This window comes from Meles meles, chromosome 9 (assembly GCF_922984935.1).
Source record: "Meles meles chromosome 9, mMelMel3.1 paternal haplotype, whole genome shotgun sequence".
In the NCBI taxonomy this organism is placed as follows: Eukaryota; Metazoa; Chordata; class Mammalia; order Carnivora; family Mustelidae; genus Meles; species Meles meles.
Window position 1 is genome coordinate 67,788,547 of NC_060074.1, and position 24,644 is coordinate 67,813,190.

The following is a 24,644-nucleotide window of genomic DNA, read 5'->3' on the forward strand; positions in this document are numbered from 1 at the left end:
CAAAGCTGCATTTTAATCTGATCCTTATTTATCACACAGTTTTTATAATTTTATCCATATTGGTTTGAGCTCCTTCCTAATATTTAGGTTCTTCCTCTATGTGAGTTACTCAGAGAAGAAATTAAGAATTGAAAATGCTTCCATAGCACTCACTGTGTGCCAGGTACTGTTCTGCACACATTAGTGCATTTAATCCATTCAGCTTAAAACAACACAAATTTATTACCTTACAGTTCTGGAGGTCAGAAATCCAAAATCAGGGTGTCAGCAAGGCTGCAGTCTCTGGAGGCTCTAGGAGATCATCTCTTTGCTTGCTTTTTCCAACTTCTAGAGCTTATGCACAGTCTTGGCTCAAGGCCCCTTCCCACATCTTCAAAACCAGCAACATCTCACTGAGACCTTCTTATGTTACCTTCTCTTTAATTCTCACTCCCTCGTGTTGTCATTTTTGCTAAATTAACATCCGTTAAGGAGAGCCCTGGTGTGTCACATGATGCTTCCAGAAAGACCACAAGGGAATGTGAAATAGAGAATTTTATGACAGGTCCTGGGGGAAGGACACGGCACGCATCAGAGGGGCTGCATAGGGAGGTCAAGTTGCAGACCAGAAGTGGACAGCAGGACCTGGGACATGCCTTTAGTAGGGCTTTGAGTGGGGTGATTTTGGGGTTCCCAGGTGAAGGTTGGATTGACCAAACAAAAAAGATCAGGGTTTTGGTAAGCTCCGTGGGAGTCTTATCTAAGGGGTGCACAGGGGAAGCAGTTGGGAAGTAGGACAGACTATTACCAGAGGCATTGGGGAAGTTGTATCAGTTTACACTTGTGATTCTGCAGGCTAGTATCTAGTGCATGGGTAGTTATGTGCTTGAGAGAGGGCTAGTGTGCTTCAAAATGGATATGAAGGCAGCAATAATATGGAATAGTTTAGTTAAACTCTCAACACTCTGCCTCCTCCTTCCACTTTTAAAGATTTATTTGGGGGCACCTAGATGACTCAGTTGGTTAATCATCTGCCTTCAGCTGAGGTCATGGTCTCAGGGTCCTGGGACTGAGCCCCACATCTGGCTCCATGCTCAATGGGGAGTCTGTTTGTCCCTCTCCCTCTTCCCCAACCCCCTGCTCATGCTCTCTCTGTCTCTCTCTCAAATAAAAATTTAAAAAAAAAAAATTATGGGGGAGGGGCAGAGGGAGAGAAACAGACTCACTGCTAAGGGAGGAGCCAGACTAGGGGTTTGACATGGGGCTTGATCTTACCACCCTGAGATCATAACCTGAGCTGAAATCAAGAGACAGATGCTCAGCTGACTGAGTCACCCAGGTGCTCCATCTTCCATTTTCAAAGACATTTGTAATTCCATTGGTTACATCTAAATAATCCAGGATAATCTGTAATCTTCCCTATTGTACAGTCAGCTGATTAGCAACTTTAATTCAATCTGTAGTCTTAATTGCCCCTTGCCATGTAACCTCATATACTTAGGAGATCTGGGGATTAGGACATACACATCTATGAGAGTTTTGGGGGGCATTATTCTGCCTACCATAGGAAGCATTGGGTAAACATTCATTTTTGGAATTCATGGTATGGAGTTGGAAGAAACACTTTGGTTGGAAATAGGTGCCTTAATTAGGAGTCATCAGTTTAGACCCTTAGATAACACATAAGGGAAGTATCTCTTTGATTAGAGATAGTAATGAAAGATAAGGAAGTGATGGCTCACAGAGAAAGTGTAGTCTGACTAGAAGAGGACGAAAATACGATTATCTTAGATGATAAACAACATTAAAGTGGTAGTCCAAGAAAGAGAAGTGCACAAAGGAGAGAAAAGAAGAGCCAGCAGGAAAATCAAGGAAGTGAATATAGTGGGTGCTACGGTTGCCCACTCAGCATCTCTCCCTTCCTGCATCTTTGCTGAGGGAGCCCTGACTCTGTTAGGGTCTTCGCTCCACACACACACACAGCCGTGGGACTCAGGGAGATGGTCTCAGCCAGTCAGTACATGGCATTTCTTTGGTAACTGTTACTGTTCCAAAGGGGGGACACGTGACCTACATTGGCCCAACCAGACCAAGGACTTTATTTCATGATTGGGAAGAGATATTCCACCATCCCTCTGGTTAGGAACTGGGAAGCATGCCGCCCTACTTACTGCTGGCAGCGACTTGGTGATGATGAGGGGACTGAATCTTAGGATGAAGCTGATGCTATGGACGGTAGAGCAAGAAGAACCTAGACTTCCGGTGATGTTCAACCACGCAATTAACTGCTCTAGAAGCCCCCTCTCTGTTAGGTGAGAGAGATTTCTTATTATTTAAACTGGTTTGGATTGAGACTTTTTAATTTGCTGCCAAAAACATCCTAACTGCTTATGAGTACTGCCACAGAAATGCAGCAGAACATCTAGGAAGAATTGTTGGAAGACACAAGGGAAAAGGAATTTTTTTTTTTTTTTGATGTTTAACATGAGCAGGTTTAGCAGGAAGGATGATGATTACATGTACTGATTAACCATTATGCATTAGGCACTGTACTAAGCATTCCATTTATTAATGTTTTTCATCTTTATAATACCTTTACAGGGTGGGCATTATTATCTCCCATTTACATTTGAAGTAACTGGGATCCAGAGAAATTGAGAGTCGCTTTCAAGATCACATACCTGGGAATTAACAGATTCAAATCTAGGGGATCTTTTTGGGGTGTGTGTGGTGGTTTCATAACTATTTGACCATCCGGTCATTTTTTTTTAAAGATTTTATTTATTTGATACATACAGAGAGATCACAAGTAGATAGAGAGGCAAGCAGAGAGAGAGGGGGAAGCAGGCTCCCTGCTGAGCAGAGAGCCTGATGTGGGGCTCGATCCCAGGACCCTGAGATCACGACCGGAGCCGAAGGCAGAGGCTCAACCCACTGAGCCACCCAGGCGCCCCCTGACTGACTAGGTTTTTGAAAGTGGTAATAGGTAGATAAGTATCTAATGTATATAGAGTTTATGTGGCAAATCTTCATCCTCATCCATTTTCTGGCAGACTGCACATAAATACAGTATATTCCTTTATGGGGCATTCCCTATTTTCTTTGTTGAGCCTTGTGTCGATGAGTACATCAGTAATTCCCATCTCCTCCATGGCAGATTTCCAGATCTCTATGAAGGCCTGAAGAACACACCTCTTAAAGCCTATTACATGGATGAAGCACTTGTGAATGTTGACATTGTGTTCCCTTGTCTGGTCACTGGCTCACTGGTGGCAGAGGGGCCCTTCTCACTGCTTCACTGCTCTTCTTTGTAAGAGAGCCATTCTGCTGGGTCCGGGTTGGAAAGGGAGAGTGCAAGGTATTCCAAGACCAGGTGATATTAATCTAATGCTGCCCTACCCTTCACGCCTGTGCTTTCCTCCCTAAAAGGTCAGTAGGGAGAAACAGTTTGAAGAAAGGGAGATGATTTTTGAAGTAAAGCCTATCTAATATCTCCGAAAATGCATGTAACATAACCTTATTGTGTGGTGGTTGGTTCTGGTGCCCCAGCAGTCCAAGTATGGAACCAGAGATGCCTCTCCTTCTTTCTCCAGTATTGGTCCTTATAAACCCTTCAGTTATCCTATATTCTTTATATATTAAACAAGGTGACAACCTGCATTCCTTTCACTGAAGTGTGGGGTTTTTTTCCCTTTAATTTTACCGTGGTTGATCTGTAAGGTATATGTCATTTAGGTATTTGCCTAAAATACTGATGTTCAATAAGATTGAATGCTTGAATATAATTCATAGTGCCAGATGTAAGGAAAGCCTAGATCTACTGGGAATGTTTTGGGTTTCTGGACAAGTGTCCTATATCATGAGGTACTAAGAGTTCACAGGAGGCAGGTAGGATGAGGCTGCCAAGGCCAAACTAAGGAGAGAACGTTCTCTCTGGCTTTCCTAATGAACTCCCCAGCTGCCATGGGATATGAGTTGTAATGGGGCTAACTTTGGTTTAATACCTGCCGTATCTCTGAATATCCTATGTAAGACAAATATATTTTCTTACCATTCAAGCCTATTTGTTTCTATTACAGTCAGGAGAGTCCTACCCAATACCCATGCCACAGCATAACAAGCATGAGAACAATAAAATCCTTCTAAGACTATAAGCCAAACTGGGCTCTTGAGTTTACCCTCAGGTCTCCAAGGAATCATGGCTACTCAAAGCCAAGAAAGGGGAATTGGTGGATCCTTGGGCCAGTTCATAGTATGTGTAAAATAGAAGTATAGGCATACCTCATTTTAGCGTGCTTTGCTTTATTGCACTGTGTCGATACAGCAGTTTTTTACAAATCGTAGGTTTGTGGGGAACCTGCACTGAACAGGTCTCTTGGTGCCATTTTGGTAATCCCCACAATATTTAAAACATTTTCATTATTATATTTGTTATGGTGATCTGTGTGTGATTTGGTGTCACTATTGTAATCATTTTGGGGTGCCATAAACATGCCGATATAAGACAGTGAACTTAATCGATAAATGTGTATGTTTTGACTCCTCTGCTGACCTACCCTTCTCTCTCTCTCCCTGTCCTCAGGCCCCCCTATTCCTTGAGACACAATAATGTTGAAACTAAACCAATTAATAACCCACGACGGCCTCTAAGTGTCCAAGTGAAAAGAAGAGTCACCTAGCTCGCACTTTAAGTCAAAAGCTGGAAATGATTGGGCTTACTGAGGAAGGCATGTTGAAGGCTGAGATGCGCTGAAAGCTAAGCCTCTTGCACCAGTTAGGCCAAGTTGTGAATACAGAGGATAAGTTCTTAAAGGAAATTGAAAGTGCTAATTCAGTGAACATACAAACGATAAGAGAGTGCCACAGCCTTCTTGCTGATATGGAGAAGGTTTTAGTGGTCTGGATAGATCAAACCAGCCACAACATTCCCCTAAGTCAAAGCCTAATCCAGAGTGAGGTCATAGCTCTCTTCGAGTCTCTGAAGGCTGAGAGAGGTGAGGAGGCTGCAGAAGATGAGTTGGAAGCTAGCAGAGGCTGGTTCACAAGGAAAAAGCCATCTCCCCAGCATACAAGTGCAAAATGAAGCAGCAAGTACTGTGTAGAAGCTGCAGCAAGTTATCCAGAAGATCTGGCTAAGATAATGAATGAAGATGGCTACACTAAACAACAGATTTTCAATGTAGACAAAGCAGCCTTCTAGAGGAAAGATGCCATCTAGCATTTTCACAGCAAGAGAGAGAAGTCAATGCCTGGCTTCAAAGCTTCAAAGAAAAGGCTGACCCTCTTGTCAGGGACTAATGAAGCTGGTGGCTTGAAGCTGAAGCCCATGTTCACTCACCATTCTGAAAACCTAAGGGGCCTTAGTTGACGAGGGTACCGAGAAAGGGGAATCCTCTTACACTGTTGGTGGGAATGCAAACTGATGTAGCCATTTGGAAAACATTATGGAATTGCCTCGGAAAGTTAAAAGTAGAAATACCCTACGACCCATCAATTACACTAAGTATTTACCCGAAGGATACAAAAATAATTCAAAGAGATAATGAACACCTATGTTTATGGTAGCATTAGCAACAATAGTCAAATTATGGAAAGTATGCAAATGTCCATTGACAGATGAGTGGATAAAGATGTACACACACATACTGGAATATTACTCAGCCATCAAAAAGAATGAAATCTTTCCATGTGCAATGATGTGGGTGGAGCTAGAGAATATAAAACTAAGCAAAATAAAGACAAACACCATATGATTTCACTCATATGTGGAACTTAAGAAACAAAACAGACAAACATAGGGGGAAATAAAGAGAGGAAAACCAAGTACAGACTCTCAATGATAGAGAACAAACTTCTGGTCACCAAAGGGGAGGTAGTTGGAGGGATGGGTCAAATCGGTGAAGGGGATTAAGGTGTGTACTTGCTGTGATGAGCACTGGGTGATGTATGGAACTATTGAATCACTAAATTCTACACCTAAACTAATATTACACTGTATGTTAACATGAATTTAAATTAAAACTTGAAAAAAATGAGGGCCTTTAAGATTATGCTAAATCTACTCTGCCTATGCTCTATAAATGGAACAACAAAGCCTGAATGACAGCATATCTGTTTATAATATGGCTTACTGAATATTTTAAGCCTACTGTTGAGACCTACTGCTCAGAAAAAAAAATCCTTTCAAAATATTATCGCTCATTGACAATGCACCTGGTTCCCCAAGAGCTCTGATGGAGATGTATAGTGAGATGAATGTTGCTTTCATGCCTACTAACACATCCATTTTGCAGTCTAAGGATAAAAGAGGAACTTTTAACTTTCAAGTCTTATAACAAATACATTTTATGGACTACAGTTGCCTGCCATTGATAGTGATTCTTCTGATGGATCTGGGCAAAGTAAATAGAAAACCTTCTGGTAAGGATTCAGCATTGTAGATGTCATTAAGAACATGTGTGATTCATGAGAAGAAGTAAAAATACCAACATTAACGGGAGTTTGAAAGTTGATTCCAACCCTTGTGGATGACTCTGAGGGGTTCGAGACTCAGTGGAGAAAGTAATGGCAGATGTGATAGAAATGGCAAGAGGACTAGAAGTGAAGCCTAAAAATGTGACTGTATTGCTGCAATTTCATGATAAAACTTGAACAGATGAGGAGTTCCCTTTTTTTTTTTTTTAAGATTTTGTATTTGAGAGAACGAGACTGAGAGCCCAAGCAGGGAGAAGGGCCAGAGAAAAGAGGGAAAAGCAGACTCCCCACTGAGCAGGCAGCCTGATGCAGGATGACCTGAGCTGAAGGCACATGTTTAACCAACTGAGCCACCCAGGCACCCCTGAGGAGTTGCTCCTTTGGCTAAGCAGCCACAGTGGTCTCTTGGGATGGTATCTATTCCTGGTGAAGATGATATGAAGATTGTTCAAATGACAAACAAGGATTTAGAATATTACATAAACTTAGTTGATGAAGCAGTGGCAGGGCTTGATAGATTGACTCCAGTTTTGAAAGAAGTTCTGCTTTGGGTAAAATGCCATGGAACAACATTGCATGCTACAGAGAAGTTGTTCGTGAAAGGAAGAGTCAATCAATGCAGCAAATTTCATTATTGTTTTATTTTAAGAAATTGCCATTGTCACCTTAACCGTCACCAACCACAACTGATTGGTTAGCAGCTGTCAACATCTAGGAAGGAACCTTCACCAGCAAAAAGATTATGACTCACTGAAAACTCAGATGATGGTTAGCTTTTTTTTTAAAGATTTTATTTATTTGTTTGACAGAGAGAAAGAGATCACAAGTAGGCAGAGAAGCAGTCAGAGAGGGGGGGGAAGCAGGCTCCCTGCTGAGCAGAGAGCCTGATGCGGGGCTCCATCCCAGGACCCTAAGATCATGACCTGAGCCGAAAGCAGAGGCTTAACCCACTGAGCCATGCAGGCACCCGGATGGTTAGCATTTTTTAACAAAGTATTTTTGAGTTAAAGTTTGTATGTTAGATTTTTTAGACATAATGCTAACACTTAATAGACTACAGTATAATGTAAACATAACTTTTACATGTACTCGGAAGCCAAAAAATTCATTTGACTTGCTTTTTGTGATATTTGCTATGTTGCAGTGGTCTGAACCTGAACCCTCAATATCTCCAAGGTATACCTGGTGAAACTGGTTTGAGTGGTTATCCCCGGGTTAGGTAGTTGAAGAGAGGAGGTAGGTAAAAGAGTTTATTTTTAAATGTATACTTTTTATTTATCCTCTTTTTTTTTCCACAGGCATGCGTCACTTTTTTATTGTGATAAAATATTCATAACATACATTTTACCATGTTAACCATTTTTAAGTGTATAGTTAAGTAGCATTTAATATTTTCATATTGTTGTAATATCACCACTATCCATCTCAAGAACTTCATTTTCTCAGACTGAAACGCTATGCCCAATAAATAATAACTTCTATTCCCCCTCCCTCTAGCCCCAGACAACTATTGTTCTACTTTCTATCAGTATGAATTTGACCATTGTGGGAACCACATGTACATGGAATCTTAAAATATTTTCCTTTTCCTTTTTTGTGACTGACTTATTTCACTTAGCTTAATGTCTTCAAGATTCATCAGCATCCATAGTATGTATCAATGCTTCATTCCTTGTTAGAGCTAAATAACATTCCACCGTGTATATAACACATTTTGTTTATCCATTTTCCATTGATCGACACTTGGGTTGGGTCCACATTTTGGCTATTGTGAACGATGTTGTTATGAACATGGGTGTACAAATATCTGTCCAATACTACAAACTTTTTAATTAAGCCTAGACATGAAGTGGGAGGGGGTGGAAATCTGGAAAAATTTTAATAAAAAGTTTAACTATGGTTGTGTTTGGAAGATGGATGAGGTTATTTCATTTCATTATAGAGTCATATAATTTCTTTAACAATTACATATTATCTTAAAGGGAAAAAATATATATTGTTTAAAACAAAGAAACTTTTAAAAAGTTAAGGTAAAACTGACCTTAGGTATAAAAAGTTAACACAAGGCAAAAAAGAAACAACAGATCAATATTTGTGTATGTGAGCCATTTTAGCAGGCCTTAGTATTCTTTTTGGTATGCTAGAAGCTTCTAATAAGGATAAATACTGATAAGTAAATAAATAGGTCATTCTGTTCAGAAAAGAAATGTCATCTGATATAGAAACTTGCTGATCTTCATAGAACAATTAATACACTCACAAACTTGCTTACCCTTACACTTAATTGGATAATTTAAGTAGCAAAAATTGCAATCTATCATCAATAGCGCCTCCCCAAAGTCCCTACTTTCTTAGAATTTATTATGTAGCTCCTATTGCTGAATAACTGTACAAATATGTTTTCAATTGTAGGGGCCAATGGCAGGCCACCCCAAGATAGGCCACTTTGGCAGAAAGATTCTTTTGAGTTAAAAAGCAATTAAAAAAAAAAAAACACAAAAACCCCAGCAGATTCAGAAAAAGCTCTTTACCTCCTCATCAGCTGCCTAAAAAGAATTTAGATAGAGGGCCCACTCCAAGAAGAGAGCTGTCACCATACATAACTACAGTATAATATGAAATAGGTATGGTAGACAAGGAGGAACCTAACAAAGCCTATTTGATCAAATCCTCTATGTCACATTGTTCCTACATGGCTCAGCAAGCATTTGTTGGTAAAGTGTTTACTCTTTTTCACCTTCCTGTGAATTGCATTCCTTCCCTTTGAGGTCCCAGACTCCTAATCTCTTCTCCTTAGTTCATGATGATATATATTCCTCATTTTGCCTGCCTATCTTTGGAATTTCATGTCTGTGTGGATTTCCTATAAGTACAAAATGAAATTTCATTTTCTCCTGTTCATCTGTCTTATATCAGTTTGATTCTTTGTCCAGCTAGAAAGACCTTGAAAATTAGAGAAAATTATTTCTCCCCAACAAATAGTTGGTTAACTTCATGGGCCCCTTTCCTCCTTTTTTAATATTTAACTTGCCTCCTCTTCTACTCTGAAATGAAGTTTTTTCTATTTCATACTCTCAGGTCCCTAAGTGTATCTTCACCTCTAATAAAAATTATTTTAAAAGTCTTTCCATAAAAAGGATTATTTGAAAATGATAACTCTTGATAAATAGTACCCTACCACTGAACAGTGTATTATAAGGAAAATTTCTTTTTCATCATAACAGTCACCAAATTCAGTTTCTTCCTGTTGGTGTCAGAAGAACTTACCCAAAGGTGAGGCAGAATACACAAATCAGCAGGTAGCATCATCATCCTAAATCTACCTTCTCTTAGTTTGTAACCCACCAGTGAAATTAAATAAGAAGAAAAATATTTAAAACTAATGTGCCAAACGGAATTAAAAGAACACTTTGAGAAAGTCTCAAAGTAAAAGTAAAACTTGCTAAATTGAGATCTTTTACAATCATTAAAGCGATGGCTTAAATACTAATGTAACTGGTGGCTCTTCATAGGCTAGTTGAGGTCCTGTTGATGGCTCTGAATTTTTGAGACTATTTCTTCCTTCTCTACATTTTCTGTTCAACTCATCTGAATCCAGATATAACAAGAAAAACAACAGATGCAAAATGACTGCACACTCATTCCTCAGTTGCTAGGTGCCTTCCAGATGACCACCTGAAGATTTTAGGAATATATTGTCTATTCAGCTGCTTGTCTATGATTTGTCCCTGGCTTTGAAGTTAAGATAATGTTCCTATAGCCCTGGTGAGAAGATGTTGATTATCATTTAACCCACATATTTAGGCATTGCTTGATATTTCAGGTTGTGCAGATCTAAAGGGTCCCTGACTTACCCAAAGACAAAGAAAACAGGACTTCAGTCTTGGAACTGAGGATAAGATAGAAAGAATGAGCTCCAGGTGACTAACTGCTTTTGGAAAAACCCATGGTACTGATTTGCAAATGATACAGGTGAGAACTTCGGCTGTGCATACATTCCAGTGAGCTTTTATTTGTAAGTTCTTGACATAAAAGGGACTAAATTTCCAGTTTTCTTCCATGAGTAACTGGCCAGGATTAGGGAACGAACCCAATCTGAAACAGAAATTTAAGTTCTTGGATTTTCCATGACTGAGTCAAAACCTTCCAGAACCTTCTCACAAACAATAGTCCTGGTCACTTACATCTAAAAACAAAGGCTAACTTCTTGTTATGTTAAACAGTTACAAGCTTTTGCACTGAAAGAAATGGATAAAATATTGTAGCCATTCTCCCATTCTATACCAGTTCAGCAAATCATCTTATGTGGGAAATCAACTTTCTTGCATCCCACTCTTTTAAGAAAAGACTGATTTTTGCCTTAGTTTTTTGCTGAGAGAAGAGTACAAAACATAAGATACATCTTAAAAGCTCTCTGTCAGAATTGTAGTCCAGATCTGTTACTTCTTTGGTCTCCACTTTTGCAGTGAAATATCTTGCCTCTATCATAGAGCTCCTTTCTTAAGGCCACCTTTGGGGTAAAGCTCTGTGGAAAGAAATGGATATTCACATCCCTTCTCTTTCACCAAAGGGACAGAGACTCTGGGTGCTTCAGGCCACTTCCGGAAGCATCTCTCAGCATTTTAATTAAACAGGGCTGCTTTGTGAAATATGGCAGGGTAGGAACGTGAACGGGAAGGGCCTGCAGTTTTCTTTAAAGAACTGTTCCCTTGCGGGGGCTGTAGTTTCCTCTCAGAAATTGTAATCTATCGCCACCTGCTGGTCCCTCTGTCTGCGTGTCTGGAAGAGCAGGAATCAGGTTTAAGATTGACCCAAGATTTGTCCAGATACAAATCACTGTGTCCTCCTTGATTAATTTCTTTAATATTAGAATATTTTCATCTTTTGAATACCAAGGAGGAATGAACCACAAGACTGTAATTTCCGGAGTCCTCTCCAGCGCTCGGGCTGAAATCCTGACTCACCCCACCACCCTTTTAACCCTTTCTTGCCTCTCAGGAGCGAGTATGGTGTGATCTGTTGAGGTAGGGGTGTCGATTTAGCGATGGTCCCCAAAGAAAGTCCAGAATAATTTGAGAACTATCTTTAAAGTACACAAACACACCGAACAGGCTTTAGCCTCGACTTAAGAAAAGCCGAGTGCGAGGTTAACAACGCTTTCCACAGCCCTCGTCTCAGAGACAGACGTTTAAACGGTGAGCACTGCCATTTTTCCCCCCTTTTTTGGTCATAAATTAGGTACTTAAAATAGACCTTAAAGAGCCAGCTGAAATGAACCAACGCCGGGGTCCAAATTACCTTTCCTGGAAGCTAAAAACGCCAAATGCGTCAAAAAAAAAAAAAAAGTGACATTTCTTATTTACTCACCTTGACGTGGACCATATTTTACGCATAAAAATCTCCCCCGCAGCCTGTACGGGCCCCCTTCCACGCCTTACTCTCCTCCCACCCATTCCCTTTTTTCTTTCTCTGAAAGGCTCGGCTCCAAATCCAATTGGAGTATCTTTAAACATCCCTGGGAAAGGGCATTGTGGGCGGAGGGTCATGTTCCCAAGTCCCAGCCGTCGCTGACCTAAAGGAAGGTTGTTCTGGGTGGACAGGATCCAGTAGCTGGGGCTGCAGGCTCGGAAACCCCTAACACCCGGGAGGGACCGGAGGGCTAGTGCTCGCCCACTCCTTCCGCCTCTGGGCTCCGCGTTCCCATTTCTTCAAAGCTCTAAACCTTACATCAAACGCAAACGAAACAGCTGGGCGGACACCACTCCTTTCCGGACCACCCCTTACCACCGGTTCGAGTCCCTGTAGAGGATATCTATTTTCCACCCCCATTGTCCACGGCATCTCCTCCCCACACACCCAGGAGTAATAACAGATAAAAAGAATAGTGAAAACCAAACAAAAATATGAATTCCAAATGTTCTAAAGAGACAAAAGACAACCACAACCACCCTCACTACAAATTCTTACCGAGAAGGAGAGGACGAAATAGTCTATTCTCCCAGCCCCCACTCCAACACGGGAAAAACACAGCAGTTACAGTCGGGGGGGGGGGCGGGCTGGGTGTGTGGGGCGGGTTGGCTGAGAACTGGTGAGTGAGACCGACTAAGGGGAGGCATAAGGGACAGGACGGCGGGTGCTGTCCTTGGTACTGACAAAGCCTTGCCCTGTCTTCCAACTCAGTGTGCTGGAACTGGCTTAGTTTTTAACATCTCGCTGAGCCCAAGAGTCTAGATTGGAATGGGAGAGAATTGGAAATTAAACCAAAACCGTAAGTCCCCAAGTCTGTTACTTTCCCTGACTAACTGGAATGTTAACTCCACTAGTGCAGAGATAATATAACTTGCTGGAACAGTGTAAAACTCCCTGAGAACAGAGCCTGTCACATAGTAAGTGATTAATAAATATTCGTTTAATTACTTAATTTCTAATATTTAGTTAAACATTTTTAAATTAAGGATGAGACTTCACTCCCTCCCCCTCCATAAAGGAGAAAGGGAGGGATGTTCTCACAGTTGGACGAACTCAACTTTCATTTGTAATACCTGCTTTTTGTAGATTTCTTTTACCAACGGGATCATTTTCTCGGCTAAAACGTTGGGGTGAACATTTTGGACACAGGGGTCAGAAGAGGGAGTGGCTGGAAATTTCTCAGTCTCAAGCTACAGGTGAAAGTAAACGAATCTTCCTTTCCGGGGAATCTCAGGTCTTGGGAGAGGGTTGAAGAGACAGCGAGGAGGCATCATTCTGGAACAACGGACCCTGAGGGGCATCGGGATTTGTTGCCTCCTCCCGCCAGTCTCCTTGCTCCTTGCGTCTTCTATGATTTAGCACGGGCACTGGGCTCTCTGATTGGTGCAACCATCTCATTTAGGGAGGCTTGAGGAGGGGGCGTGGGTGGAATTCTGAGCCTTATTTCGGAGTAAACAGCACATTTCAAGCCTAGCGGTACAAGGTTTTGAAGGGATCTTTCCTTCTCGTGGAGTGGGCACGCCCACTTTGCCCAGCCTGGAGCTGTGGCGCCCAGAGCTGCTGTGACTACCCGCCCGGCCGTTCAGGATGCTTCTGTGTCCTTAAAAAGTGCCGAGCTTTTATTGTGAGGTGGAGAGAGGACGACAGTATTTTCTTTAGGATCAAGGGCAACGCGGTTATTTCAAACCTCAGAGCGCGAGTCCTCTTACTAATGGGACTGTATCTTCTCTGCGCGGAATCTTCTATCTTATTAGGGAATTTTCTGTTATTAGTAAGATTTTCTGCATCCCCTCAGTGCCGTGGTGAAAGGAGATAAGACATTCAGAAAGAAGGGACCGGCTTCGGTTGGACCAGCAAGGCCGCAGACGTGTCCATAAATAACCCCTGCCTGCTGCATCACAACAGGGGGAAAATCACTGGGAAACGACTGAAGGAATCACTGGTTACACGTTATCACCCAGCACACACAAAGATCAACTTTTTTTTCCCCCTAAAGAAAAAGAAACAGAGGAAAGAGGAGAACATTAGCGAGGAGGCTGGCTAAGGGATGGCTTGAAGAGGCGGGAGAGTAAGAGTCCAGACAGCCCTTCCAGGTGTTAGCTCCGGCGGGGAGACAAGACCCCGCCCGCACGGGGCCTCGCGGTCTCTGGGTGCCTGGCGCCCCCTGGTGGAAATTTTCCGGTGAACGCCTTCTTATTGTGAGGGGCTTTTCCCAACGCGGCAATTCCTTAAATATGATTAAATAACGCAAAGGGAGAATCCTTAAAAAGAGCAAAATCGTCGGGAGAGCGAGGAGAGAGGGCAGGGCGGGAAAGGACGGTCCGCTGCCCACCCTCACCCCCGCCCCCTGGGGCCGCCTCTGTGCTCGGGTTTCCCGTTGGTTTGGAGCAGCACTCGTGCGTGTTATTAACCTTCAGCTGTGATCAATCAGGAGGACTTCTTCCCCCATTACCTCGGGGACCGAAGCTAGCGGGGAGTGCATAGTGGGCGGGAAACAGGACCTTTTCTCTGCGGGCGGCAGCGGGTAGCGGTACTCTGGTGAAGTACTTTGGGCAGGCTCTGAGCTGGATGAAGAAACTGACCTGAAAGGAGATGGGGTCTCTTCCGTGCCCCCTCCTCTCGGCCTCCTCGCTTTTACAACAATCCTGGCTCAGTAGAGAGCCAGCGAGGACACAACGCCAGAGCTCGGTTTTACTCGGGAAAGAGTCGCGGGGTGGTAGATCTGGGGGAATCGCAAGGAAAGGAATTGAGGCAAAGCCACTGTTCTAGTCTTCTCGAAGATATGGGAGGGGAAGGGGGGAGAGATGAAGAAGAAGCAGTCAACGAGGCAGAACTCCTCATAGGAATTATCTTTTCCCTCGTCTTATCCGCACCCTCTATTAAAAAAAAAAAAAAGAGCACGTTGAGTACGTTCTGGATTACTCATAGGGCCTTTTTTTTCTCCGGGCCCCAAAGCGTGATCTGGATTTATAATCGCCCTTTAAAGCTCCAGAGGCGATCAGGCACCTGCAAAGGAGCCCCACCGCTCTGCCAACGAGCTGCCCCCGCGAGAAACGGCCTCGTGATTCCCCCGCGGAGCCGTCCCCGCCTCCCCACCCCGCCCCCGCCTCCCCCGAAGCCTACCAGCTGCCTCTCCCCACCGCTCTCTTCTCCTCCCGGCGCTCGCGTGCGGGACGGTGCTGGCGAGGGCCGGGCGGCAGCTGGAGGTGACGCCGGGAAGATTACGCCTGTGGCAGGGCCGGGGCCGAGCGGATCTCTGCGCGCTGCGCAGACGAGCGGCAAGAGCGCCGGCTTGCTGTTGCCTAGCCCAGGTGGGTAATCGCGCGGTCGCCTGGACTTTCCAGTGCCCGGCTTCAGCTGTTCAGCTGGGTCCTCCTCTTCACCGGCGGTTTCCTGGCCAAGCCCCACTCCCAGCGACCGCCATCTACCCTCCCTAGCAGAACGCGTCCCGCCTGCCCGACTCCCAGCTCTCCCTTGGTGCGGGGCGCAGCGACCCCCGACCTCGCCGCCATCCTACACCCACCAGGGAAATTCACGCCTAGGGATGCCCAGAGGCTGACACCCGCGCTGTAGTGGCGAGAGGATTTTCCCCATCCCTTCCCGACTGAGAGCGCCTGCCTCATCAGAGGGCTCCTGAGCAGCAGAAGCCAAAGGCGCGACTCCGAGCAGTAACCTGTTACTTCCCCAGAAGCTGCGGTCTACCGTGGTCCGAGTTACAGCAGAAGTGCGCGTGCAGGGCTAGGTGTGGGATCCCAGGGTGCGTGTGAAGGTGGTGGCAAGCAGGTGCTACTCTGCGGCGTCTTAGATCTTCCTAGATCCGCCGGCACCTCTGTCCTGGGGCCTTCGGTAGCCATCGCGCCAGCGCCGAGCGCAGTACAGCGGCGTCGCGCAGGGATCCTAGTCTGCCGCCTTCCGAGAGCAGAGGCCAAGTTCGTTTCCCCCAGTAATGATTCCCCTTTCTTGCCTCACTCAACCTCTTCGGCTTTGTACAGCGAAAAATCCGGGGACCTCAGAGAGTTGGGTGGAGAGGGAGCACAAACCCGGACCGAGCCTCGTCCTAGGCTTCCAGACAGCTCAAAACAGGGTGGGACAAGAGGGAGACAAGGTTCCGACCCGCCGCTTTCTGGATGTCTAGAGTGCAAGGTGACTGTAGTTTTTCCCCGACCAAATCCGAGAGAGAACGTAAAGATATGGACCTTTTTTTCCTCTCACCTTGCCTCACCAAAGTCCCCGGTCCTCGGAGCAGTTAGCCTCCTTCTTTCCAGGGAATTAACCAGACACAACAACGGGAACCAGACACCGAACCAGACGTGCCCGCCCCGTGCGCACTCCCCCCGCCTGCCCGCCCTCGGGCTGCTGAGAGCCCAATGGGGCTTGTCGAGGCTCGGCTGGAAAATCGCGCACTGAGCCTCCCTTGCCCTGCCAGCCCTATCCCCCGCACCCCTGCGTCCTGAACCGGCCTTGGGCTCCCCTACTCTCTGCGCTGCACTCCAGGTCACCCCGCTCAGCCGCCAGACTGGAGAGCAGCCCGGGGCTACGTTCCCCGCGCCGGAGTCCCAGAGCTCGCGCTCACGTCTCCTCCTCCCCTCGGCGCACCCCGACTCAGCTTGTTAGGTGCCCTTCCTCCCGCCTCTCTGTCCCAAGCCCAGACTTCTAAGGGGAGCGTCGGTGCCCCCGACCGCTCAGTCGCCTCCCGCGCGGGACCCCGGAAGCTCTCCCCGCACTGCTCTCGCTTCTCTTCGCAGCCTGTTCCTGCGCCCGACTCGCCGAGGACCCCGGACAGCGGAGGCCCCGGGACAACCAAGCTGATGGCGTCTTCGACCCCTTCTTCGTCCGCAACCTCCTCGAATGCGGGAGCGGACCCCAATACTACCAACCTGCGCCCCACAAGTAGGTTCTGCCCCAGTTTCCTATCAAATGGACTGCGGGGAAGATGGGGGCGCTGGGACGTGAGGAGGCTGCGCTGGTGAAAAGGGAAGGGGGAGCGCGGAGACGATGGAGGCTGGAAAGAAATGGGGCCCTGACCTGGGTCTCGGCCAGAGGTCGTTTGACTGACAGAAATGCCAGGCGATTCTGGGGCGCTGGGAAGTGGGAGCCACACAAGGTTTGAGCAGTGGCGATCCTTGGGGGCTTCGCTTTGGGGGAGACCGAGACGGGAGAGTGTTGTTTTTGTTGTGTGTGATTTCTTTGGCTTGTGGGACGACGGGGGTCAGGGCAGAGGGCGGTGTGAGGAGACTGTAGTCTCTGCGGGAATAGAGAGTTTTCTGTCTCTTGCTCTCGTTGAGCCGAGATCTGACCCCCTCCTTTACCCCTGCGCTGTGCTCGAAGTCTATAATCAGCGGAAATTGCGACGTTAATTGCAGCTTTTAGAAAACTCGGGGTCCCTAATTGCTCCAAATTTGCGTCGAGCTATTGACGATTGAGGGAGAAGCCAGGGGCGAGAAAGGTGCATAAAACGGTTTGAGACTGAGCCTCGACATTTCAGACAATTAATTACATCTCAGACAAAAAGAAAAAGAAAAAGAAAAGAAAGAAAAAGGAGCGGGCAACAACCTGAGTGGAGAGAGGTTGGGAGCCAGGAAGCGACAAGAAGCTTTGCCAGGGCGGGAGGAGAGAGCACCCTTCTCTTTTCTCCAGGGTAGGAGATCTGTCAGCAATTGACAGGTCCGCAAAAGAGAAGAAAAGGGGAGCCAGATAAAAGGAGGGAAGAGGGCTCTATGCTTCCCCACCTCTAGCTCAGTGTGCTCTTCAGCCCATTTCCAGAATCTGTCTTTAATTCAGATTTATTTCCTACCCTTCCTGTAGAAGCCTGGCAATGAAGGAATTATTTTTCTTTTTTTCCAACTTGGATTGAAATGAGTCCCCTCCCCTCAATCTATCAGCTCCAGTAGTAACAGCCCCAGATTTTCTGTATAAGAAGGGCTTAGGAATGGCAGTGTGGTTAGGAGGGCTTATTGCTATGCTTTTATGGCACTTTCTGTGGGCTTGAGAAAATGTCAATTGTTCACATCAACGAAGATGGGAGAATGTCATCCTGTGAGTCCCCTCTCCTTGGCGCTGCCACAGGATCCCCGGTCCGGAGGCCTTGTCTTAAATCCTGAGGTTGCGTTTCAGTTCCCTTTGCAGCTCCCTCTCCCCGCCCCCCAGGCGAACTACAATTACCCACACAACAAAGAGGGGCTCGGGAGAGCAGCCAGCCCTGGTGGCACTTGAGCCGGGCACTGGCTGCCGAGGTGGCCTGATCAGGCCGGGAGGAACGCGAGGCCTGCCCGCCTTTGTCTGTTGCTCTGGCCTTGATGGATTTCTTTTCCAGCTGCCGACATTTCCCATCCCCTTTTTGCCCCGAGAGGGCAGAGAGACCGCTGTGTTCACCCACCTCAGAGTCCTGCCCCCATACCACCCCACCCAGGTTAACCGCGGCAGCGCGTGGTAGAGCACAGACGCCTAACATCTGTTCTGAGAACCAATGAAGGCGCTGACCTGAGTTTGCACATGGCCTGACGCGCACGGAGGGCACCGAGGCAGAGGTCGAGGACCCTGCCTGGGAAGAGCGTGCGGCACCCGTCCCGAGAACGCCGCCGTCTGCCCTCAGCAGCCCAGCTGTATGTTGGGGACTCTAACCTGTAAGCGCACGCGGGCTCTCTACCGCTCTTGTCCTCCCTTGCAGACACCCAGCGGGCTCCGCTTTCTCACCCTTCAAGGTCTCCTGGGCGGTGGCCTTGATCAATCCACACAACCTTAATTAGCCTCTTCCTCCAGCGACCCCTTCTCCCTGCCCTACTGTAACCCCCAACTCTGAAAGGCGGTGCATTGGGTCTGAACCCCAATGCCCCAGCTGAGTAACCTTGGAAAGATCGCGTAACCTCTCTGAATCTCTATGTTCTTATTTGTAAAATGAGTCTTAGGTGAACACTCTTCTTGTTTCATAGGGTTGTTCTGTGGATTAGCTGAGATGGCGTTTAAGGGGAAAGCACTTTATTGAGTGGAAATAACTCTTTACCTGCCAGGTATTATTACAAGGGTTTTGCTTTCGCACCGATTTCCTGTCTGTGGCAGGAACTCCATCCGTGACACGCTGTCTCGCTAACGTCGGTCTATTTCTTCTCCCCGCTGGGGCTCTGTTGTGCTTCGGGTTTAATGGATGTCACTCTCCTTATCGCTGCCAACATTCGCGCGGAGCTGAAAGCTCGGACCCGGGCGGGGTGGGGGATGGGAGAGATGGGAAGCGCCTTGCTTTGAGAGATACGAAGGGAATTTCATGCTGGTCCCTCCGCACCAGCGCGCGCGGGTCCCACAGGCACCCCGGTGCTCCTTCCTGCAAGCCGAATCCCGAGGGCAGGATAGACCCATAGGAGTCTAAGAACAGTCTGGTAAAGAAGGAAAATACAACGGCTCCTAGTCTGTCATTCGGACCGGGAGGAAAGGCTCCTGATTGCCTTTGCCTTCGCCTGCTCCAGACCCGAGAAATCCGAGGGAAGGGTTAATGAGGGGCAGGTTGGGAAGAGGGGATCCCGGATGAGGACCGGAGGTGCACTATTGTTTCCCAGCTCTGGGTCCGACTGAAGAGCAGCCATGCGAGCCCGATCATCTACTCAAATACTATTTTTCACCCAATTAATTCCTGAACTCTTCCGCGACCCCATTTCATGCCAGTTTATTTTAAGCTGCCACGCGGCTGGAGACCCGCCAAGAAATTATGAGACGTTTTGGTCCCAGATGCCTCTGTGTTCCCTTTCCGGGCTGCTGTGGTCGCCCTTCGAGGTGGCAGAGCGGAGATCAGGGGACGGGGCGGGCGGATGGGTGCTGGGTAACGCGGCCTAGCCCGGTCTTTGGTACTTGATCCACCCGGATCTCGTCTCTCCAGCTCCCCCGCCGGGGTTGCTTGGAGGTCTGGGGGCCGCGTGAGTGCTTGGCCTTTCAGAGACACCATTCTAGACCTGAAAGTGGGAGCAGGAAGGGAGTGTCATGGGCACTCGAAGGGCACAAGTCTGCCCGTCGGCCCACGCATCTGGCTTCTTGCTCCTTTTAGGAAGGAGTTTTTCTCGAGGAGCACTGGCGAAAGATCTGCCTTCTCCCCAGAATACCTTTGCCCTCGACCCGGTCCCCCACGCTCCGAACCTCACTGATCGCACCTCTTTTGCTTTCTAGCGTATGACACCTGGTGCGGCGTGGCCCATGGATGCACCAGAAAGCTGGGGCTCAAGATCTGCGGTGAGTGGAAGCCCCCCTGGGGCCCAGCAGGGCGGCGCAGCTCTGGGGCTTTGAGGGTTTGGGACAGTGGGGTGCCAGAGGAAGGAGATCCCGGCTCTTGGGTTTGGCTTTCTAAAGTACCTACAGCCCGGACGCCTGGCGAGACGCCCTTATACAAGTCTTAACCTCCTCCGCCTTCCCTTGACCCGGCTGGGGGGTGCATTTTCCGCGGGAGTCCCGGGCTACCGGGAGACAGCTGGGCTTCCCTGGTCTAGGCGCGAGAACGCGAGCATAGCGCCCCCACGCGGCAGCCCCGCTCCTCTTGCCGGCTTCGGGGCCGATCCTAAGTGTGCGCTCTATCCGCGTGGGAAAGGTCTGGTTCAGACGAGCACTGGTCTGGTTTTCCTGGAGAGCAGGCCTAAGGCACGGTTTCCGCCTGAGGCGCCGGCTGGCACGTCGCCTACCCACTACCCGCCAGCATACGTGGCCTCCCCAGCTCGAGAATGTGCCCCGAGATGTCATAACGATTCAGATTTCCTTCTTTCATTCTTTGCCGGCAGCCCACAGTGGCCTGCCTGGGGGAGGTGCGACGCGCGGGCCAGAGGGTTTGCCCAGCTTGCCCTTGAAGGAGGGGGAAGGAAAAGGGGGCAGGCGGGGGCGTGGGGCCGCCAGAGGAGGAAGGGGGTGTAGGGCAGGATTTGCCGCGGAGAGGAAGACAAATAGATCTGCGAGCTGGAGAGGAAAAAGAACCGTGCTCCGGAGACGCGAGGGTCTGAAATGAAAACGCCCAAGGGATGTCATTTTTTTTAAAAGCAAAAAAGGAGATTTGTTCGAAGGGACACAGCTGAGTGGCTCCGGCTGAACAATGAGCACTTGCTTTCCTTGCTACATTTCACCGTCTAAAATCTCTAGCCTTATCGGGCCAGAAAATACGGACGTCCCGGGCAGGGGGTGGAGGGGCGGGGGAAGATTAACGAGGGGCTTATTAAAGAGCCATCAGTCAGCGGCTGCTCGCGGGAGATAGCGGCAGAGGGGTAGCGGGGCTTGCCCGCCCCCTCCCCGAGCGCCCCGCGCCAGCCGGCCGCTCCGCGTTCCCGGGCCTGCTCCTTCCAGCTTCTCTGCGCCGGGGACCGGAGGAAGGCGGCGGCCAGGGCCGGGGTCGGAGTGGACGGGAGTGGGGGGAGTGGGGGGAGTGGGGGGGGGGTGGGGGGGTGGGGGGGATTTAGCGTCTCCTGGGAACCAGACTCCCTTCCTGGCTTTGCCGAGAGGCGCCCTCGCTAGGCTTCTGGGGCTCTGTTCCCTTGATCCACGGTGAGGAATCGCTGCTCAGCTCCTCGACGCAGCCATCCCCCAGGGAGAGCCCAGCCCGCCGCAGGGCGGCCCGGGTTTGGCGCTTTCCCCGGCACGCGAGGCCCGCGGGGCTAGGCCGGGGCCGCGGCAGCGTCTGCCCGCAGCTGGCTGCAGCGGAGCTTTGTTCTATAAATAGCCCCCTCCCCCAGCCGCCATTCCCGGCTTAATGGCCCGTTTGGCGCCGGGTCCCTTCAGCGGCCACGGCGCTAGGCTTCTGCAGCCGTCATTGTCATGCGGGCGGGCAAGCAGAACTGAGCGAGCCCAAGGCGCCTGCCGCTGTCCCCGGCAGGGTGGGGTTGACTTGGGGTGAGGGCTGCCTTCCCCGCGGTGCACCCCTGCCTGGCGGGCAACCTTCGTCCGCCCCGCACTCCCTGGGCCCCGCCTCGTGCCGCGGGCCATGTCCCCCCAGGCCCCCTTCAGAGTTAGGGGAAGAAAAGATCTACTGCCTCCTCTGAAAACACGTCCTAAGTGCCCCCAAAGGGTAAACGGGCAAGAAAGAGTTGAGCTTCATTGGGTCTGGAAATAGGGGTCCCGAGTTTGCATCAACTTATTATGAGGGGGAGCTCTTGAACATCTGGGGGCTTCAATCCTCAGAGTTTCTTCCCTGTTTGTAAACACCATCCCCCCGCCCCCCCCCCCCAATTTCAGGGGTCTCCACTCATTTCAGGAAAGCCTCGACCCGTTGACAGGAGGAAGGGCTGATAGTCTGTTGAGGGGGAAATTGCCTTCCACTAAAATGCAAGATTTGGGGACCACAGATTAGGAGGCTTCACATTAGGCTTGATTCTGAAAGGAAACAAAAACACCAGGCGGATTTACTTTCCGCCCTGGACCTTGGGGGAACTCTGGCTTTCCAAAGTGCAGTCTTTGGTTTAGACCTGAATCCATCGGCTGTCCCCCTCCTCCACACATGGACATCCCAACTCCCTTCATCCCAGACATTCAGGAGCCTGGATGATGCCTTCTCCACACTCTCCAGGTTGGTTTGAGCTTTCACATTAAGACACCGATGGAATTAATTGTCCTCTTCTCACCTCCAAATCCATTGCCCTGGGTGACCACCATAAACATTTTCAGTGCCTTGCCACAATTCAATTCCCAGCCCCTCTCCTACCTCCCTTTTCTAGAAGCCAGGGAAGAAAGCTGCAAAGAAGGCTCTGGGTCTCACCAGTGGTACTCTTTGCTTGGGAGGCAGAATCCCCTGGGAAAATAATCAGGTAGAAAAAACCCAGGGTTTGCCAAGAGGTAGAGTGGGGTAGCTACAAGCATGGTGCATGACTTAAATAGAAGGAGATGCAGGGGCCCTGGGTTCTGCTAACTTCCCAGTGTGTCCTTGGTCCTCTGTCGCTTATACATGCAGAGATCCCAAACTGGCTGCCAGCCACAGCCTATGAGCTGTTTTATTTAGCCCATGCAGTGTGTATGTGCGTGTGTGCCTGTGTGTGTTTAATGATGTGTCAGTTGTGGTATAACTTTCAAACAGAGAAAGACTTCAAATATTCTGTATTTCTGGTTTCTCTTGAAATAAGAAGTTGGGGTGGGTATGGGGGAGATCTGGCAAGGTATTTTCAGCACATAAAAATCAGGAAAAAAAGTTCCTTCCTCTAGGAAGATGCAATTCCATTCTACTTCTTGCTGAGCAAGAGCAGGGGTGATGAGCTTCAGCCCCCGCCTCCCCCCTTGGCCATGTGCCCCTCTGCCACGCACAGCTCATAAACCTGCTCAAGAGAAGTGCTCCTGAGTTCCCTACACTCCTCCCTACTCACTGGGACCCCAGGCCTTTGAGTTTGGGAGCAGGGGTGAGGAGCCAGCTTCAGGATCTCCCCTCTGCCCAGAGGAGCAGTCATGACAGGGTTTGCCTCCTGTTCTCCCCTTAAAGCTAGCTGGGGTGCGACAAGCTGACCAAAGTCAGGTGCAGCTTTGGCTTCCCTCTGCTTTTCCTTTTGCCTCTTGGGAATGTTGAGTTATGCTCAACATATGCTGGGTTACCAGTCACTCGTTGTGGAAACTAGGTCCTCACAGGTGGCATGCAGAGCAGGAGAAAATACAGTCTGCTTCAGTCTCAGAGACCCGTGCTTCCAGGACCACTGGCTAGCCAGGGAAGTTGTTCAAAGCACGAACTTCAATGTCATCCACCACCTGGTCATCCTTGGAGAAGCATACATTTCTTTCCAGAGCCTCTCAGAGCCTGGAGAGACCTTGGTCATTTACCTTTTTTTGAGGGGTCCAATATTTTCGAAAACAAATACCTTCCAAGATATGGTTATTCTGATAATAATATGCATTAAGTGTTTATATTAACAAATTAATGGTTTGGAACACAAATTATAATGCAACGTAAGTATGCTTTTCAAAAGGTAAATATAGGATTTATAGGAAATACAGATTCCTAGTGCACCCCAAGCAGTGTGGTCCAGGGATGAGATGCAGATTTAAAGTTGGGTCATAATTGTTATCTCTCAATCCTATCAGGACACCTCTGGGACTGCCTGTGTCAGATTGGAAGCTAATATCCAAAGCCAGGTCATAGGTCATAGGTCCTGCCGCTCCCCAGAGGAAAGGCATTCTAAGGGGTTTCACACTAGAGACTCAAGGCTTTCCCAAGAAATGAGACAGAGCCAACCAGAGGTCACACCTGAAGAGTAGGAGTTCAGCAGGCAGGACCCCACCTCCATTAGGCCCCATGAATTTGGTCTTTTCAGCCTGGCAAATTCCATAGCTCAGTGTTCCAGGAACCAGGGAGCAGTCCTGGAGTTCAGGAGCCGAGCGCTCCTACGTGCCTCTGGCAAATGAGGGCTGGCTCCTGGTTTGGGACTCTGGGGTTTGTATGGGAAATTCAGAAAGCAGGGGGAAAGGTGAGGCCAGGATACAAGCCCCCACTTTTACCGCCAAGTGCAGAGACTCTATTACAGTGTCTTACCCCCTCCCGCTGTCCTTGGGGGCTTCAACGATAAGTTTACAAGGCACTGGGAACAATGAAAGGCCTGGTGCCTCTACCTTTCTTCCTTCCAAAAATAGACCCTGCTCCTGTGCGTGGGAGGAGTCCAATCACTGCAGCCTTCCCCCTGCATCCCTCCTTCCTCCACCCCTTGCCGCTGAATTGCAGTCCTGGGGAAGTAAAGCTGAATTCCCCAGATTAACTTGCCTCTCCTTGAACCTCCTGGGACTTTTCTCCAAGCCTG

The 24,644-nt window shown here is 48.3% G+C and overlaps 1 protein-coding gene across 1 annotated transcript in view; it reads left to right on the plus strand.

Annotated features, from left to right (window-relative positions):
* The first annotated feature begins 15,055 nt into the window (after positions 1 to 15,055).
* The window catches only part of GAD1 (glutamate decarboxylase 1), a 40,653-nt gene continuing 31,064 nt past the window's right edge, over positions 15,056 to 24,644 (plus strand). The window contains exons 1-3 of the mRNA XM_046017983.1: positions 15,056 to 15,233; positions 16,668 to 16,812; positions 20,071 to 20,133. Of these exons, the coding sequence (XP_045873939.1) occupies positions 16,731 to 16,812; positions 20,071 to 20,133 (145 nt within the window). The 5' untranslated portion in view covers positions 15,056 to 15,233; positions 16,668 to 16,730. The remainder of the gene's footprint in view (positions 15,234 to 16,667; positions 16,813 to 20,070; positions 20,134 to 24,644) is intronic.